The 18,533-nt window shown below is 41.5% G+C and overlaps 2 protein-coding genes across 12 annotated transcripts in view; both read right to left on the bottom strand.

Annotated features, from left to right (window-relative positions):
• Positions 1 to 18,533, bottom strand: part of RNASEH2B (ribonuclease H2 subunit B) — a 76,483-nt gene that overhangs the window by 29,927 nt on the left and 28,023 nt on the right. For 8 of the 11 annotated variants that reach the window (NM_001166566.1, XM_059892015.1, XM_059892014.1 and 5 more), the window contains 4 exons: positions 17,672 to 17,748; positions 13,436 to 13,559; positions 3,732 to 3,796; positions 1,842 to 1,947 (listed from right to left, as the gene is read on the bottom strand). In NM_001166566.1, the coding sequence (NP_001160038.1) occupies positions 1,842 to 1,947; positions 3,732 to 3,796; positions 13,436 to 13,559; positions 17,672 to 17,748 (372 nt within the window). The remainder of the gene's footprint in view (positions 1 to 1,841; positions 1,948 to 3,731; positions 3,797 to 13,435; positions 13,560 to 17,671; positions 17,749 to 18,533) is intronic. The other 3 variants (XM_024999830.2, XM_010810682.3, XM_059892016.1) reach the window with 2 other exon arrangements.
• Positions 6,997 to 13,412, bottom strand: LOC101904962 (U11/U12 small nuclear ribonucleoprotein 35 kDa protein-like). The gene has a single exon (XM_059892219.1). It carries the CDS (start codon positions 8,236 to 8,238, stop codon positions 7,669 to 7,671), a length of 570 nt encoding a protein of 189 aa, XP_059748202.1. The 5' UTR covers positions 8,239 to 13,412; the 3' UTR covers positions 6,997 to 7,668.

The following is an 18,533-nucleotide window of genomic DNA, read 5'->3' as shown; positions in this document are numbered from 1 at the left end:
AGACTACTAGGGGATAATCACACTCAATAGATGGGATAATCACAAGGGGATATAAACTACCAAAAGCACTATCTCAGGCTTGCTGCTGGGATATTCATTTCCATCTTTTTTCCCTTTTCTACATTTGACATCAGGATAACAACCTGCCTCAGTATTATCAACAGTTAGAAAGGGACTGCTGCCTGGATGCCCTGATCTCAAAGTCTTTAGGAAGAGACTTTCACTGCCAGCACTGAGAACTGAAAGTTATCACTGGACCCTTCTTTTTTAAAAAATTAATTTTTTTTTATTGCAGGATAATTGTTTTACAGACTTTTGCTGTTTTCTGTCAAACCTCAACATGAACCAGCCATAAGTACACATATGTCCCCTCCCTGTTGAACCTCCCTCCCATATCCCGCCCTATCCCACCCCTCTAGATTGATACAGAGCCCCTGTTTGAATTTTCCGAGTCATACAGCAAATAAGAAGGCCAACATATCTGTTTGCTTCCTCTGGCACATATCAAGCTAAAGGTCTAAAAAGGCGAGAATGTAAAGAGTATAAAGCTTACTTTATGGCTGGAACACTAAATGGCAATATAGCGAAGCCCAGACTCTTAGATGTAGATATTCGTTTGGTAAAAACACCAGACTCAGAGTAGACAACCTGGTCTGCTAGCTAGGATGGGTGACCCTGAGTAAGTGATCTACTTCTCGGAGACCACAGTTTTTCATTTTTAAGATGAGAACATCTGTCTAAACAACCACTAACATCTCTTCTCCTGCTTTACTGAAAATCTTTGGTTTTATGTATCCATCCATCACCCATGATCTATCCATCTATCCGGCCAGCCAGCCATTTGACTCAGTCTCTCTCTCCTTCTGTTAAGCCTATCAGAGACACTGACAGCTAGTTAATTCAGACGCCAAGGGCAGTCCACCACTCCCAGAATGGCGGGAGCCAGCCATCATGTGTGTGTGTAAGGTACTGTGAGGTGGATCTCTGCACATCAAAGACTGCCTGAATCACAGCCAATCACCAACAGGCTGCTTGGTATTTGTTTTGTAAATGACGAAACTCAGATGTTTTGGAATCATATATTTAGAACAGGGGAACACTGAATTAGAGTTTAAAGTCAGGAGAATTACTGTCCTACCATTTCAGAAAGTAAATTGTATCAGATAGCTTTTGTTATTCAACTATACATATAAAGGTAAGAGGACACTACAATGAGAAAGGCAAAAGAATGTATCTTAAAGAATTAATTGTCCAGTGAATAAATTTCATCTAAAATCACAATATTGAGACCTACAGTAGGACTTATGCTTCTGGAGAGAAAGATGCAAACAGATAAGCTCTGGAAATCCTTGCCCCCAAGAACAGTACAACAAAAAGGTTATGAGTGTGGGCTTAAGTGCCGGGCGAGCTCCATCAGTAGTTCAGCTCTGCCGTTTACTAGCTGTGTGACTCGGTACACGGCCTCCAAAGTCGCTGTAAAATGAAACTTGGAGGGGGGCTCAGATGAGCTAGTATGTGCACGCTGGCAACTTAGTAAAAGGCGTGGCACACTACACACCCTCAATAAAGGATAACAAGGGTCGTTATTACTATTAGTGCAAGATATAGATTTTGTGAATGAATGACTTAAGTATCAATTAGTGATAGAATTGATCTACAGCACAAGTACTACTTGGTTTTGAAATAAAATGCACACCTGCCATGAGATCCAAGAGAACACATTGGCAAGAATGTGAAGTTTCTGAGACATTAAGGTTTTTAAATCCTAAGATGGGCATTTACACATTGGCGACTTACTCCAGACAAAACAAACAAAACAAAACAAAAAATGATTCGCTTACCGTCCTTGTCACTGGAGACCTGGCCCCCAGAGAAAAATGCAGTAGACTGTACCCGGGCACTGACATTTACCTTATTGGTTTTTAATGCTGCCATAGTCTGATTAACCTATGAAATAACCAAAGGGAAATATCAGGATATTTTCAACTAACTTTAGACACCCTGACTTTTCAGACTTTCTAAACCCATGATTCCAATCCATTTAAGGTCCAGGAAGAAGTAGTACGGATCTAGATGTATCTTCAGAAGATAAGAGATGGCTTCGTATTTGGAGACGGGTGAGGGGTAGTGACTACGCTGCAGGATGAGCTCAGTATGTGGGCTTCCTAAGGCCTACACCGTGCGAGAGCACGGACTCTGGAGGCAGGCGGCTTGGGTCTGCTGTGACCACGGACTGCTTACTGAACCTCTCTGTGCCTCCACCTGTGAAAGGGAAAGAAAGATAGCACCGATCTCACAGGACTGCTGTGAGGACTAAATGAGTTAATGGATGTTAGGCCCTTAGGACAGAACACGGCACAAAACTTGTGTTTTATGATTTTCTAAGGAGAATAAATAATATAAATTTCTCACTTTCTAGGAATTTAAGAAAGGAAACACAATAAATATAAACTTCACCTCATTATTTCATATCATTATCATTTGCTAAGAGCAAAAACTAAATGCCCAGTTTCTGCTCAGCACTTCTCATTCTTCATCTACACAGAATCCCACAAATGCAAAGACTACTGATGATGCAAATGAAGAGTGAAACACACGCACTTTTTAAACCTTTTCCCTACTTCGCCCAAACGAGCCTGATTAATACTGCAAGGCTCATTTCCATGTTCCCAGGCTCCCAATGTGCCCATTAACATGATGTGACAATCATGTTTTTCATATAGAAGACAGAAGAGAATCTTAGGAATCACTGCTAGAACTGATATCCACAAAACTTGCAAAAACTTTGTCATCCACAGATCTGGTCTGGTGAGATTCCTTATCACTGTGAAAGTAAGCGATGGCTTTTTGTTTCTTCACTATATGCACAGTAAGAAATACTCAGCAACCGAATACCCCAAAACATATATAAATATGTTATAGTCATACTTAACACTTGCCCTTATCTTGTGCTTTTTTTAAAACAATATAAGAATATATATTTGATTATACGGAATAATCTCAGTTTTTTCTTTTGCAAATTCTTTTCCATTATGGTTCATCACAGGATATTGAATAGTTTCCTGCACTATACAGCGGGACCTTATTGTTTATCCATTCTATATATACCACTTTGCATCTGGTAATCCCAATTCTCAATCCAACTTTCCTTTTAATTCATCCTCATCTATCCTAGCCCATTCTATTCCATTCCATTCCAAGAGAAATACTGGTTGTGATCCACTAAATTGATTGGGAGAACACTGCAAGAGATCTTATATTGAGTTTAATTCTTAGGATCACCAAGACACAGGGCTTGCCTGCGAGAAGACCCATCTTCAGCATCTAGACGCTAAACCCGAACCCCGTCTGCCTGGCCCCTGCAGGTCGTGTGTGAGCAACGTCAACTTCTGAGATGCCTGCAGGACCCACAGAGAGTACACGTGGCCCTGCTGTTACCTGGCTTGGAAGACTCAAGTCTACACCAGCAACTAGCAAGGACTTCTTCATTCAGTGGTGAGGGTCACAGGGAAATGGGAACAAGCACGTCAAGCTAAGTCCAGAGCCGCCTGAGTTAGGAAAAGTGCAAAGTCAAAGATTCTTCTTGCACTTGGCAGATTTTTGTACAGCTTCTCTCTTGTAGGTGGACTTTCAAGATGGTTTTTGGGGTCAGGCTTACTACCTTCTCTCTTAACATTTCTAAAAAGGAACATTAAACTCTTTCTGCCACAAGGCACTGAGAGGTACTGTACCTTTTTTCCTAGCCATTTTAATGTCTTCTCTTTGCTGTACTTGTAATATTTCTTCTTGTCTACTTCTGGATTAAAAGAAAAAAAAAAAAGACAGTGCAGTAGGTTAAGCAAAAAATAAACTCATAAAGCTATTTCATATACAAGATAACAGTTTAAAAATTTCAAGGAATTCTCTGGTGGTCCAGTGGTGAGGACTCCGTGCTTTCATTGTGAGGGCCCTGGTTCAATCCCCAGTTGGGGAAGTTAAGATTCCACAAGTTGCAAGGTGCAGCCAAAAAATAAATAACATTTTATATACTTGAAAACTCAATTAATAACCCTGAGAGCATTCTTGAGACACTGGGAAAAAAAAATTCCTAAACAGAACTGGGACATCTTAGGTTTCACCAAATATTAAATGAGTGAGAATTTAAGAAAATTATCAAATTATACAAATAGTTCTCATCACAAGGAGAAATTTTTGTCTCTTCATTGTATCTATATGAGATGGTGGATGTTAACTAAATCTACTGTGATAGTCATTTCAAAATACAAGTAAATCGAACTATCATTCTGTACAATATAAACCTACACAGTGACGTATGTCAATTATTTCTCAATAAAACTGAAAACAACTGTACCAACAAATCTGGAGGAAAGGTAATTTTTTAACTGAATATAATTGATGTACAATATAGTACTGGTTTCAGGTAGAGTGATTTGATATTTACACATACTCTGAAATGGTCACCACAGTAAATCTAGTTATTGTCTGAAAAGGTCATTTTTAAAACTCAGCAAATTAACACACCAAGCCATCTTCATTTTTCTGAATAATTTTAAGATCACCCCAATGTTCTCAAATGAAAGACTTCTTTTCTAAAATAAAAATGGAAATCCCAAGAGAGAAAATTGAAGCTAAATGCAGGTGCCTAAGAAGTTCATTGCATACATTCAGGAAAAGAACTGTGTTAACTACTTAGAACTGTGCTGGTGGGACTGGTGGAGAAAGAAGAAGAGATTTATCTTTTAATGTATTACCAATATAGCCATAGCTATTTCAGGGGAATTTAGATTTATGATAGGCTCAATTTGGCCCTTTATGGGGATAAAAGTTTCATCTCCTATAAAGTATACTTCCTCTTCTCACAATCCAGCTAGCTTTATGTAATCTAACGGCTTAATGTCACGTATAGCATATATATGGTATATGACATTAAGCTGTTATTTCCTTGGTAACACCTCATTCACGGGGTTTCTTGCTTTCTGTGCAATCAGCAGGGGCAGCTCTTCCCTCCCGCCTCCACGCAGGAGTTAGCTGCAGGAGCACTGGGATTCCTAAGGCCAGATGCAAGCTCGCCTTTCTCTTTCCTCCGTAATCATGGTGGGAAATGGAAACTGCTTACTCAGGGGTGGTTTTCTGCAGACGGTTAAACTGCTGGAGTTTCAGTAAGACGGTTTGTACGGGGAGGGGCTGGCCTGAGTCAGCTCTCACTGTGTCCTCCCCATCTCAGCCTGCGGGCACTAACTAGAAGGCAGAGAGTCGGGGCTGGCCCTTTGCACCCGTGTCCGCAGGATGTGTCACCGGAATAACGAAACGGCCTGCTGGGGAACCAAGGCATGTGAGACTAGACTCAGCCTCCCTGGAGCTGATGCACTATTTCTTTGTACAAAAGGAGGGCCGCTTCTAAGAGCACACAGCCACCACTCAGAACATGTGTGCTGCTGAGTCTCAGACCTTCCGACTGTTGCCTGAGGCAATCTCCCTAGAGGCTCCCATCCACGAATCCCACCTTGACTCTGCCGCTCGCTTGTCTCTGCCTCCAAATTTCGTGAAAGGATGATCTACAACCTGCCACAGTTTTCCTTCCTCTTGCTCACGGTCTGAGCCCCTTGCAGGCCCCTTCGCTCTGGAAATGCTGGTTCAGAAGAGGAGACCAGGCTCTGAGCTGTACTGCTGGGGCTCCTACACCCCCAGTGCGTGACGTCACCTTGGGAAGTCACCTATCAAATGAGGGCATGGCACAACATCTGGCACACAGCAAGTACTTCATATTATTTAAGAAAAAATGAAATAACTCATTAGTGATAATAACATCACATCTTCAGGCCTGTGCTAAGTTCTTCACACATGTTTTCTCACTGAATGCTCAGAATGAATCTCAGGTGGAAACTACTATTTGTCTCCACCTTAAAAAACTAGGTTTGAGTGAAGTTAAAATAAATTGTCCAAAGTCACTGAGCTGGTAAACAGGAGCACTGGATTCCTTCTCAACCTGGATGGTGTCTGAGAAGCCATGGATTTGGTGGTGTTCATTGCGACCTTATGGACTACAGACTGCCAGGCTCCTCTGTCCCTGGGATTCTCCAGGCAACAACACTGGAGTGTGTTGCCATGCCCTCCTCCAGGGGATCTTTCCAACCCAGGGATCAAACCCATGTCTCTTACACCTCTTGCATTGGCAGGTGGGTTCTTTGCCACTAGAGTCACCTGGAAAGCCCGGATATCATTTTATTAGTGTGTTAAGAAGTCTTTATACATTTGGAATACACACACACACACACTATCAGATATTTGTCATGTAAATATTTTCTTTCAACTGTAGTTTGTCTTTTTTTTCTTAATGGTATCTTTCAGAAAACAGGAGATATTAATTTTAATGAAGTGTAATCTATCATTTTTTTTAATGGTTAGTGGCTTTTGTGTTCTATGAAATCTTTGCCTATCCTCAGGGTCACAAAGGTTTTCTTCTATGGCTTTTTCTAAAAATTTAGTAGTTTTCATTTTTTGCATTTAAGTTATTAATCCATTTCAAGTTAATTTTTCTGTATGATTCTGAGGTAAGAGTCAATGTTGTTTTTCACACGGATATCCAATTTTTCCAGGTCATATGTTGAAAAGATTATCTTTTCTCTCGTTGAGTTGTCTTGACACCACTGAAAAAAACAATTGGCTACATAAATGTCGGTCCACTTCTGTTCTCTCTATTTGGTTCCATTTAACTATCTCTCTATCCTGTACCAATGCCATACTTTCTTATCTGTTGTAGTTTTACAGTAAGTCTCGAAATCAGGTTGTATAAATTTTCCAACTTGTTCTTCTTTTTCAAAATTGTTTTGACTACTACAGATTCTCTGCACAGTTTTATAAATTCTAGAATCAGCTTATCGATTTTTACCAAAAAAAAAAAAAAAAAAAAAGCCTGAGAGGCATTGCATTATATCTATAGATGACTTTGGAGAAGATGGACATCTTAACAATACTGAGTCTTCCAACTCATGAACATGGTATCTCTCTCTATTTATTTAATTCTTTTATTTCTCTTTGCAATGTTTTACATTGTTCAGTGTACTGGTCTTACATATATTGTGCTACCTTTATCCCTACAACCTCATGATTTTTTAATATTACAAATGGCATGCTTTTATTCCACTGTCCAATTGTTCACTCCTAATATACAGAAACAGAATTGATTTTTGTATATTGACCTTATATCCTGGGAACTTGATTATTGGTTCCAGTGATTTTGGTTTTGGTAAATTCTTTTGAGCTTTTTATATACATGACCCATACTGTTGATGTAAAAAGACAATTCACTATTTACTTTCTAAGCTGTATACCTTTAATTTTGTTCTTATCTTTTTTTTTTTTTTTTAAATAAATCTGACATCAGTAAGTTTTATTCAACCACTGGACTTAGACTCTGTACACAAGCAATGCGGTATCCCTGCACTCTTACTGGTCCTGCACTTTCCTTTGGGTTTGGGGAGGAAGAGGGGGAGGGATGGTCTACTTGCTTCTGTCCCTCTTCTCCCTCCCCTTGACCCTGTCATCTCTGAAGTCCCTCTCTCTCTCCCAGTCACCTTCTGGCCATGCCCTGGCTGGTTCTCTCTCCTGCCACCTTTTTTCCCGACCCCTGTCATGGTGGTCCCTCATCCTGGAGTCCCAGTGTCTTTCTCAGGACCGAGACCGCTCCCTCCTCTCCCTCTTCCCCTCTCGGAACTGGTCATTTTTCACAACTGGCAGGTTAATGGGTTTGCGAAAAGGCCGATCTCGCCCCCCAAATCTCAGCTGCCCAGATTCCTTCTTCCCACCCAGACCTCCTCCGAGTCGCCGAGGAATCCACCCTTTGAGAGTCCTCTCCAGCTCATAGTCCACAAATATTTTGTGCTGGTCAATGACCAGGCCATCAGCATCCCGGTAAGCTTTGAGCAGAGAACGCTCGTCTTTGTATTCGATGAAGGCGTAGCCCTTCGAAAAGCCTGTGACCAAGTCCCTCACTAGCCGAAGCCGCCGGATGTCCCTGTAGCGGGAAAACACTTCCTTTAACTTCTCCTCTTTGGTCTGCAGGTTTAGTCTCGCCACAAACAGGGTGAGGAGGGGGTCCCCTGTGACGCCTTTGGTGGGGGTGTATCGTGCCAGCATCGCCCTCCAGACAGCGCAATCGTGTGGGTCTTCGTCAGTGCCATCAATGCTGCCAGCTTTGAGCGGGTCATACTCCTTGGCAATGGGCATCCAATCATTCATGTTCTTTCAGAAACTTTAAAACAGTCCTAGGAAAACCAGCCTGGGAACTTCTATGGAAAAGGGGGTTTTAAGATACTCTTTACATGTGGTCCAGTGGTTAGGACTGCCAGGGCAGGGGTTCAATCCCTGGTCGGGGAACTAAGATCCTCCCTCAGCAAAGCTCGGTCTTCCTTTCCCACCGAGGCCTGCCCCGAGCTCGTCGCGACAGAAGATTCTTCTTCTTAGACCGACCGGACCTTAACATCTGAAGCAGCAGATTCGTCCTGTTCTTATCTTATCAAAACTGCTAGGACGTCCACTACATTGGTGAGTAGATGTGGAGAGGACTGACATCCTTATCTTGTACCAATCTTAGGGGAAAAGTGCGTTCAGTCTTTCACAATGAAGTATGATATTAGCTTAGGTTTATCATGGATGTCCTTTAAAAGAATGAGGAGGTTCCTTTCTATCTCTAATTTGCTGAGAATTTATATAATGACTGAATTTTGTTAAGGGTTTTTCCTACATCTATTGAGATGATCATACAATTTTTTTGTTATGCATAAATATGGTGAATCATACTGATTGATTTTCTAACATTCAACCAACTCTGCATTCCTATGATAAACCTCACTTGATTATAACATACTGTCCTTTTTACACAGTTAATTTGCTATATTTTAAAAGTATGTTTCAGTCTATGATCATAAAGAATACTAAATTGTAGTTTTCTTTTTGCTACTCTGATTTCATAAAATTAGTTGGGAAATATGCCTTTCTCATTTAATTTCTAAAATAATCTAAGTATCATTATTTCTTTGAGTATTATTTTTTCCTTCAAGTATGGTAGAATTCACCTAATGAAGCCAGGTGGGCCTAGAGTTTTTTTTTCTAAGAAGTTTTTAAACTGCAAATTTATTTTGAATTAAACATTCCCTGGACAAGAAGATCACTAAGAAATATCCAACTTGAATACCCCAAAAAAGCTATACAAGGACCAAGTGCATAAACTATCACTTAATTTTAAAATTTACCTATTTTGATAAGCAAAGTGGCTTAAAAATTCATTTAAAAATTCATTAAATTCATGAAGGCCACAGATTACCCACGATTATGAAAAATACCACAACATGTTCTGTCAGTTCAGTTCAGTCACTCAGTTGTGTCTGACTCTTTGGGACCCCATGGACTGCAGCACACCAGGCCTCCCTGTCCATCACCAACTCCTGGAGCTTACTCAAACTCATGTCCCTCAAGTTAGTGATACCATCCAACCATCTCATCCTCTGTCGTCCCCTTCTCCTCCCGCCTGCAATCTTTCCCAGCATCAGGGTCTTTTTCAATGAGTCAGTTCTTTGCATCAGGTGATCAAAGTATTGGAGCTTCAGCTTCAGCGTCAGTCCCTCCAATGAGTATTCAGGACTGAATTCCTTTAGGATGGACTGGCTGTATCTCCTTATAGTCCAAGGGACTCTCAAGAGTCTTCTCCAATACCACAGTTCAAAAGCATCAATTCTTCAGCGCCCAGCCTTCTTTATAGTCCAACACTCACATCCATACATGACTTCTGGAAAAACCATAGCTTTGACTAGACAGACACTTGTTGGCAAAGTAATGTTTCTGCTTTTTAATATGCTCTCTAAGTTGATCACGGATTTCCTTCAAAGGAGCAAGAGTCTTTTAATTTCATGGCTTCAGTCACCATCTGCAGTGATTTTGGAGCCCCCCAAAATAAAGTCTGTCACTGTTTCCATTGTTTTACCATCTATTTGCCATGAAGTGACTGGACTGAATGCCATGATCTTAGTTTACTAAGAAACTTTCTCACTCTCCTCTTTCACTTTCATCAAGAGGCTCTTTAGTTCTTCTTTACTTTCTGCCACAAGGGTGGTGTCATCTGCATATCTGAGGTTATGGATATTTCTCCCAGCAATCTTGATTCCATCTTGTACTTTATCCAGCCCGGTATTTCGCATGATGTACTCTGCATATTAAATTAAATAAGCAGGGTGACAATATGCAGCCTGGATGTACTCCTTTCCCGATTTGGAACCAGTCTGTTGTTCCATGTCCAGTTCGAACTGTTGCTTCTTGACCTGCATATAGATTTCTCAGGAGGCAGGTCAGGTGGTCTGGTATTCCCATCTCTTGAAGAATTTTCCACAGTTTGTTGTGATCCACGTAGTCAAAGGCTTTGGCATAGTCAATAAAACAGAAGTAGATGTTTTTCTGGAACTCTCTTGCTTTTTCAATGATTCAACAGATGTTGGCAATTTGATCTCTGGTTCCTCTGCCTTTTCTAAAACCAGCTTGAACATCTGGAAGTTCATGGTTCACATACTGTTGAAGCCTGGCTTGAAGAATTTTGAGCATTACTTTGCTAGCACGTGAGATGAGTACAATTGTGCGGTAGTTTGAACATTCTTTGGCATTGCCTTTCTTTGGGATGGGAATGAAAACTGACCTTTTCCAGTCCTGTGGCCACTGCTGAGTTTCCCAAATTTGCTGGCATATTGAGTGCAGCACTTTCACAGCATCATCTTTCAGGATTTGAAATAGCTCAACTGGAATTCCATCACCTCCACTAGCTTTGTTTGTAGTTATGTTTCCTAAGGACCACTTGACTTCGCATTCCAAGGTGTCTGGCTCTAGGTGAGTGATCACACCATCGTGGTTATCTGGGTCATGGAGATCTTTTTTGTATAGTTCTTCTGTGTATTCTTGCCACCTCTTCTTATTATCTTCGGCTTCTATTCTATTGTATCCTAAACTTAATATTTGCAAGAGTTTGTGAGTTAGATAACATGTAGATATGCTGGAAAGGTTTCTTTCCCTAATGTATCTGTTGCCTGTAAAACTGGTCTTGAACATCTGGAAAGACTGGGCTTACAAAATAAAGATGGAATAAAAAGGAGTCCACAATCAAATAACATGTTCAGCAATTGGGTAATCGGTTCTCAAACTTGAATTTCCCTGATGTATTGTTGAACAAACTGCCTGGAGCACATTTTCACATCTACTTTCTGAATGTTTTCCACAACTGAGAAACTCATATGGTCTCTTTTTTTTTCTCTTGCCTCCTGGGAATAGAAACTTGGCAATGGTGCTTGGGGTATTTTAATCAGGTAAGTTTTCCTGGCTCTTCCTGTTAATCATATCTGACAATGCAGAGCAGCTTTTGCTTGCAATATGAAACAGAGCATTACACTCAAGACGAAGTTCATAACCCTTTATTAGTCCTTTCCCCTGTCAACTCTCCACTGAATGGGAGCTTTTTTGGCAAGAAACATGTTGAGCCCCAGAGCTAGCAGAGACACATCATTTCCTTCACTAAAAAAGTGAACAGTGCTAACTAAAGCCACCACCATCACCATTCAGGATACAAGCAACTGGGCTGGGTTTATCCAGTGGGGAGAAGGCAAGGGGTGAAGGTTCTCATAAACCTAGCAGGCTTAAGTGTTAGTTGCTCAGTTCATGTCTGACTTTTTGCAACTCATGACTGTTGCTCACCAGGCTCCTCTGTCGGCAGAATTCTCCAGGCAAGAATACTGGAGTGGATTGCAATTCCCTCCTCTAGGGGATCTTCCCAACTCAGGGACTGAACCCAGATTTCCTGCATTGCAGGCAGATTCTTTACCGTCTGAGCCACCGGGCAAGTCGGACACAACTGGGCCATTAACATCTTCATTTTCAGACATTTTTATTATTGTCTGATTATCCCCATTCTCCTACTTAAACCACTTGACTATATAGTCATCAATGGACCATCAAACAAGTGTGTACTGGTCATTTACTACATGTGTGCGTGCATGCTCAGTTGCTCAGCTGTGTCAGACTCTTTGTCATCCCATGGACTGTAGCCTTCCAAGCTCCTCTGTACATGGAATTCTCCAGGTAAGGATCCTGGAATGAGTTGCCATGTCCTTCTCTAACAGATCTGCCCAACCCAGGGACTGAACCCAGGTCTCCTGAACTACAGACAGATTCTTTACCATCTGAGCCACCTGGGAAGCCCCACTTACTGTATACCTAGTACTTAAACATCAGGAAAGAATTTAAAATCTCTAGTTAGAAGCCTTAATGATACTAACATTTACTGTGCACCCAGCACTCTCTGGGCACTGATTTACTTGTATTATTTCATTTAATTCCTGAAGTATATCTTTGTGGTAGAAACTATTAATTGCAATACTTAAATAATGTTCATATGCTGGTCATTAGAGATCTCAACACTCTAAAGCTAAGAGAAGGAAAGCTTCATTTTATGACTTAGAACAATTTTTCAGGCTACTAATTATAATGTATAGCAGAATATGAGGAGTACTCTTAACCCTTCAAACCCTTCATCTGGCATATCACGGATGCTGAAAAGTTGGAATGATTTGCTCAAAACTATGTAGCAAATGCTTTTTAAATTTTTCTTGTAGGCCATCAGATCCTGTAATCAGATTACCAGGTTTTTCCTAAAGAAATTCTTTCCCTGAGATTTAAAGCAAACATAACAACATATTAACAGTGGTTGATAATTGGGGTTGGGGACAAACAATATTTGTAGTTTTTTACTCTGAGTTTTCCATTATTTTTAAATTTTTCAATAAAAAAAAATTGCTTCACCTGACCATGTATTTTTGTTTTCAAAGCAGATATATCATCAACTTGTATACTGTGCATCCCCGCAGAACCCAGTTTTCACTTCCCTTACCCTCTACTGCTGTTGCCCTAACTTGTCATTTGTCTCCATCAGAGTCAAAGCAAAGTAAGAAAAAGACCAGTATTTTACTTATGACTATCCCTAGAGCCTGGCTCTAGTGCTTAATATATGCTTCTTAGTAGGTGCTCAATAAATGTTTCCTGAATCAATAAAGGCATAGATTTTATGCAAGTTTTACAAATGGAAGCCCAAGGCAGAAAGCAGTTGAGGGACTTACGCAAAGTCACAGCCTCGTTCAAAGAACTGAACTAAAGCCCTAGCCTCGTGAACCCTGGCCCTGCAGGAGACAGGCCACCATATTTCACTGTTCCAAACTGCGCAGGCTGAACAAGCAGTGCAGTAGAGGAAGAATACTGACAAACGGAAGGGAATCTGAACCAGAACTTTTCCTATAACCCACACGAATAAGCATCATCTTCTGCGGGCCTTCCAGCTTCTGTGTTCTCAGACAGACCGGCTAGCCTCCCCAGCAGCCATAAGCCTGACTTCACAGGCCACATGCTATACCTTTCTCCTCTGTCACGTGTTGAAGTAACTTCTCAAGTTCAGGAAGTTTCAGCAACAAGATGCAATCCGGGAACATGTCATCCATCACAACTTGATCCAGGGGCTGAAACTTCCCCTGAAAAGACTGTAAGTCAGTCAGGAGGCAAGCACTCCAGTCAACAGACTCATACATTATAAAAAAAAGAGAGAAAAAGATACATAATTTCATAGCTGGAACTGTAAACTAAGTTTCAAGCCATTTGTTCCACCTAAGAACTCCCTCTATGGGGACAAGCTCCAGAACCGACTCTCAGCTCCCTTTAGAAAGCTCTTGAAAGCACTGGGGATCCATTGACAAGTGGCAAGAAAGGCTTCAATTTAAATATTCTCTTTTTCCTAGATAGTAAGAATAATCCACAGGCTTCCCAAGTCTCACTGTCTTCAGATTCCTAGCTTAGTCTATTTTCTTCTATGATCACCCGAAGTGTTAAATATTTAACTACTTTAAAACAATGATTTACTTATATGTAATGAACTATGCAGTCATGACATAATCATTTCATAATAAACTAATGTTTCATTCTCCTTTTCTTTACCATGTACACACAAAAAGGTTCTGAAATAAGAAGTGTGTTTGAACATAAAGTCAGTAACAGCTGGGAGAGCTAGACAGAAGAATTATTTTTTACTGATCTTAAAATAAATTGTATTTTTTTTAAAAAATAGGTCACCATTTCAAAAGTGAATGAAAGTGAAAGTGCTAGTCACTTAATTGTGTCCAACTCTTTGTGATCCCCATGACTGTCACCCACCAGCTCCTCTGTCCATGGAATTCTCCAGGCAAGAATACTGGAGTGGGTTGCCATTTCCTTCTCCAGGGGATCTTCCTGACCCAGGGACTGAACCTGGATCTCTTGCACTGCAGGCAGTTTCTTTACCGTCTGAGCCACCAGGGAAGTCCCAAGTGAAAGTGTTAGTTGCTCAGTGGTATTTTTCTTAATTAAATAGAGACAAATCACATTTAAAATATAGAAGAGGAATATCTGGGTGCCTCATGGGCTATTTCAAGGGGCACTAAAAGTATTTGGGAAGAGACAGCAAAACAGTTTACAATGAAAGCCAATCACCACCATGAGCTTCATTCTGCATCTGCCAACCTGAGCCAGTCACACCACCCCCAGAGCCTCCCAGAGGGCCACGGTGAGGATTAATTCACCAGTCAAGTCAGGTTCTTAATGGGAAACAGGCGAACAGTCCCCCGAAATGGGGTGAAGGCCTTTAAAGGTGCATCACCTCAGGCACTGAGGCTGGTCAGTGGCTTCCTCCCTGCTGGTATACCCTAGAGAACACCAGGAGCGGAAGCCCCTGGAGTTGCCATCTTCTTCCCTGAACACTTCCAGGGCCTCCCTGGGGGTAACTAGAACCATTTCTGCTCCTCAGATATACATGGCTTACCAGCCTCACTGCTCTCATGCCCTAATTATACTGGTTATCACAGCAGCCTCCAGATAAGGGAAAACATGACTAAACTAAGGAACAAAACTTCACTAAACCACACTAGAGAACAGAGTGAAGATTCAGGAGAGGGGGAGAGTATGAGAAAACAAGAAAGCACAATTTCGAATTTTAAGTCAGTTTCATTACTCAGTGTTTATCGCAATTAAATTGATATAAATACAAAACAGGAGTTTTGGAAAATGGGTCTAAGTACTCAGTGAGAACCCATCAGCTCTTAAACTACCGGCAAACACACTGAGTGCAAAAAGAAGATGTGGCTAAGTGTTTGAATAACACTATTCCCTGATGTTGTTATTTCGAAGGTTTTCAAGCTGTGGTTGGAGGCCCCTGGGGGTCCCCAGAACCTTTGCAGGGGTCCACAAACTTCAAACTACTTTCATAATAATGCTATTATGCTGTCTGCATTTTCACTGTGTTGACATTTGCACTGATGACTCCAATGCAAAGGTGGGGAGAACTGCTGGCTTTTCAGCACCAGTCAAGGTGGTGCTGCCGAACTGTCCAGTGGTCACTGCGTTCTTCACTGCCATGGACAAGCAGTTATAAAAATGTCAGTTTACCTAAGGATTTCCTGGACCAAGCAGCAAAACAATTACTTTTATTTAAATCTTGACCCTGAGTGCAAGTCGGTTCAATGTTCTGTGTGATGAAAGTGAAGCATGGCTAAAGCACTTCTGCTGTCGCTGAGGCTCAAGGAAACACACTGTGGAACTGTCTGAGTTGTGAGCAGAGCTAGCTGCCCTTTACTCAGATTTTCCCCTGAAAACATCACTACGGACTATTGTTATTCAGACTTGAGTATCTGACAGAACATAAATGCAGTCAATCTGTCACTTAAAGGGAAAGACTAACAGTATTGTAGCCAATGAAAAAATTTGAACTTTAAAACAAAAATTAGAATTGCAGAGAATTTGTATCTGTCACTATGACATGCTTCCCAGCATTCAAAGAGTTTTCTAAAGAGATCACTCAGTTCAGTTCAGTCGCTCAGTTGTGCCCGACTCTCTGCGACCCCATGGACTGCAGCACACCAGGCCCCTCTGTCCATCACCAACTCCCAGAGTTTACTCAAACTCATGTCCATTGAGTCAGTGACGCCATCCAACCATCTCATCCTGTCATCCCCTTCTCCTCTAGCCTTCAATCTTTCCCAGCATCAGGGTCTTTTCCAATGAGTCAGTTCTTTGCATTAGGTAGCCAAAGGACTGGAGCTTCAGCTTCAACATCAGTCCTTCCAATGAAGATTCAGGACTGGTTTAATTCAGGATGGACTGGTTGGATCTCCTTGCTATCCAAGGGACTCTCAAGAGTCTTCTCCAACACCACAGTTCAGAAGCATTAATTCTTCAGTGCTCTGCTTTCTTTATAGTCCAACTCTCACATTCATACATGACAATTGGGAAAACCATGGCTTTGACTAGATGGACCTTTGTCGGCAAAGTAATGTCTCTGCTTTTTAATACACTGTCTAGGTTGGTCATGGCTTTTTTTCCAAGGAGCAAGCGTCTTTTAATTTCACGGCTGCAGTCACCATCTGCAGTGATTTTGGAGCCCAAAACAGTCCATCGCTGTTTCCCCATCTATTTGCCATGAAGGGATGGGAACAGTTGCCACGGTCTTAGTTTTTTGAACGCTGAGTTTTAAGCCAGTTTTTTCACTCTCCTCTTTCACTTTCGTCAAGAGGCTCTCCAGTTCCACCAGTAATATTAAATTAACAAAGGCGTGTGTGTGTGCACGCGTGCGTGTGTTCTGCTGACATTTGGAAGACCTGAAAAATTCAGTGAGACAGTATTTTCCAAATGGGCTTATGACTTTTATTTTGAAAATAAATAAATAAGTAAATAAGGCCATTTTTAAATTTCTCAGCCTTAATTTCTGATGTAGTCAATGAAACCGTACCGGCACTCAGTGGTGTCTGACTCTTTGTGACCCCATAAACTATAGCCCACCAGAGTGCTCTGTCCACGGAATTCTCCAGGCAAGAATATTGTAGCGGGTTGCTAATCCTTTTCCAGGGGGTCTTCCCAACCCAGGGATTGAACCTGGGTCTCCAGCACTGCGGGCAGATTCTTTACCATCTGAGCCCCCTGGGAAGCCCAATGTAGTCAATATTGATAGATAAAACACACAGGAACAAAAAGCTCTTTGGGATCCTTAATAATTGTCAAGTGTAAAGGTATCCTGGGACCAAAGTATTTCAGAACCTCTGTTTGGAACTATTACTATTAATAAACTCTGTCTTTATATTACAAAGGTAAATTTTATTGTCTGGGATTCCTTAAGTCTTGGCTATAGCTTCCCCATTAATGAGCTTTTTGCTGGACACACACTCCAGTGTATCTATTTCACAGTCTCTCAAAAAGAAGAAAATGAAAGACAATAAATCTACTTTCTGCTCTTAAGGATTGAGGTCTTAAACATCTGCACTGTATTCAAAAACGAATGAGGTTTTTGTTGTTAGGCTCTGTCAAACAGGGAAGGGAGGTAACACAGAGGGTGAGGCGGTTCTCAGAAGCCTCTGGTGAACCAGTCCAAGGCCATGGTGCAGTGTCCCAGGTCTGCCGACCAGTGCTCCCGTCTACACCGGCACACGCGAGGCAGGTGTACTACATCAACCAAGTTACACTCAACTGTGGGGAATCTGCACTGGGACCACTGTACGGAGAGAGAGGAGGTTAAACAAACAAAGCCAATCTATGCTATTTCCCCACTGTCAATACCTCAACCTGGGAAACTCACCTCTTTATCGGCCTTTATAAGGTAGTGGAGAAGCAGAAACAGAGGGTCCACAGGTGTGGCAAAGTGAAGAAGACCTCCTATAGATTAAAAAGAGAATTCAATGTTCTGGAAAGACAACTGAGTCATTTCATCTTAATCCTAATGTGGAAACCATCCACTGAAAAATATATGTGAAATTCCAAATTCAGAAGCTCCCCCTATTCAGGCCCAAGAATCTCTCAAAGACAGAATGTGGTCCCTGAGGTTCTACTCCAAAGAGCTTCAAACCCTGGTATAGAGAGGGAAGCTAAGACACTGAACTGGATCTTCAACTTTCCACTTCTTCTTCAGAAATCATTTTTAACAGAGGCCCTCCTCTCCCCACCTCCCATTCCTCCCCCCACCAAAATAGCAGGGTTGAGGGAAGAGAGACAGAATGTGAACCAGGCAAATATTAGGAAACCAGTGTAAGTCCATCTACAGAGCTGCAGTAAAATGTAATTTCCTGTGCTTTTGAGCACGAAGCCATGGGAAAGCGCTATTAGTCCCTCTGTACATGGCTCCTTCTATGTGCTCTGGGCTCACGGTCAATGACTCAAAGCTCAGAGGTTGTTACCCACCCCAGATTCTAACCATCCCCCAAAGAAAAAATGCAGGTGGGTAGGCATCTAACAAGACTGAACATAGGAAACTGGGATCTCTGCAGTTAGATGGGTGATGCTCACCAGGCTGAAAGGAAAAAAGGCAAATCAAACCAACTAGGCCGCCTAGACCTTACTTTTCTTTAGTCTATCACATCCCCTCCAAACATCCTGGAATCCTTCCATGGAAGTGACACAGAAGAGCAATAAACAATTCATTTATCTCCATACTTACTGATTTG

The sequence above is a fragment of the Bos taurus genome, chromosome 12 (genome assembly GCF_002263795.3).
Source record: "Bos taurus isolate L1 Dominette 01449 registration number 42190680 breed Hereford chromosome 12, ARS-UCD2.0, whole genome shotgun sequence".
Taxonomy (NCBI): Eukaryota; Metazoa; Chordata; class Mammalia; order Artiodactyla; family Bovidae; genus Bos; species Bos taurus.
Note: the sequence above shows the minus strand (reverse complement) of the source record. Positions and strands in the feature narration are given on the sequence as shown.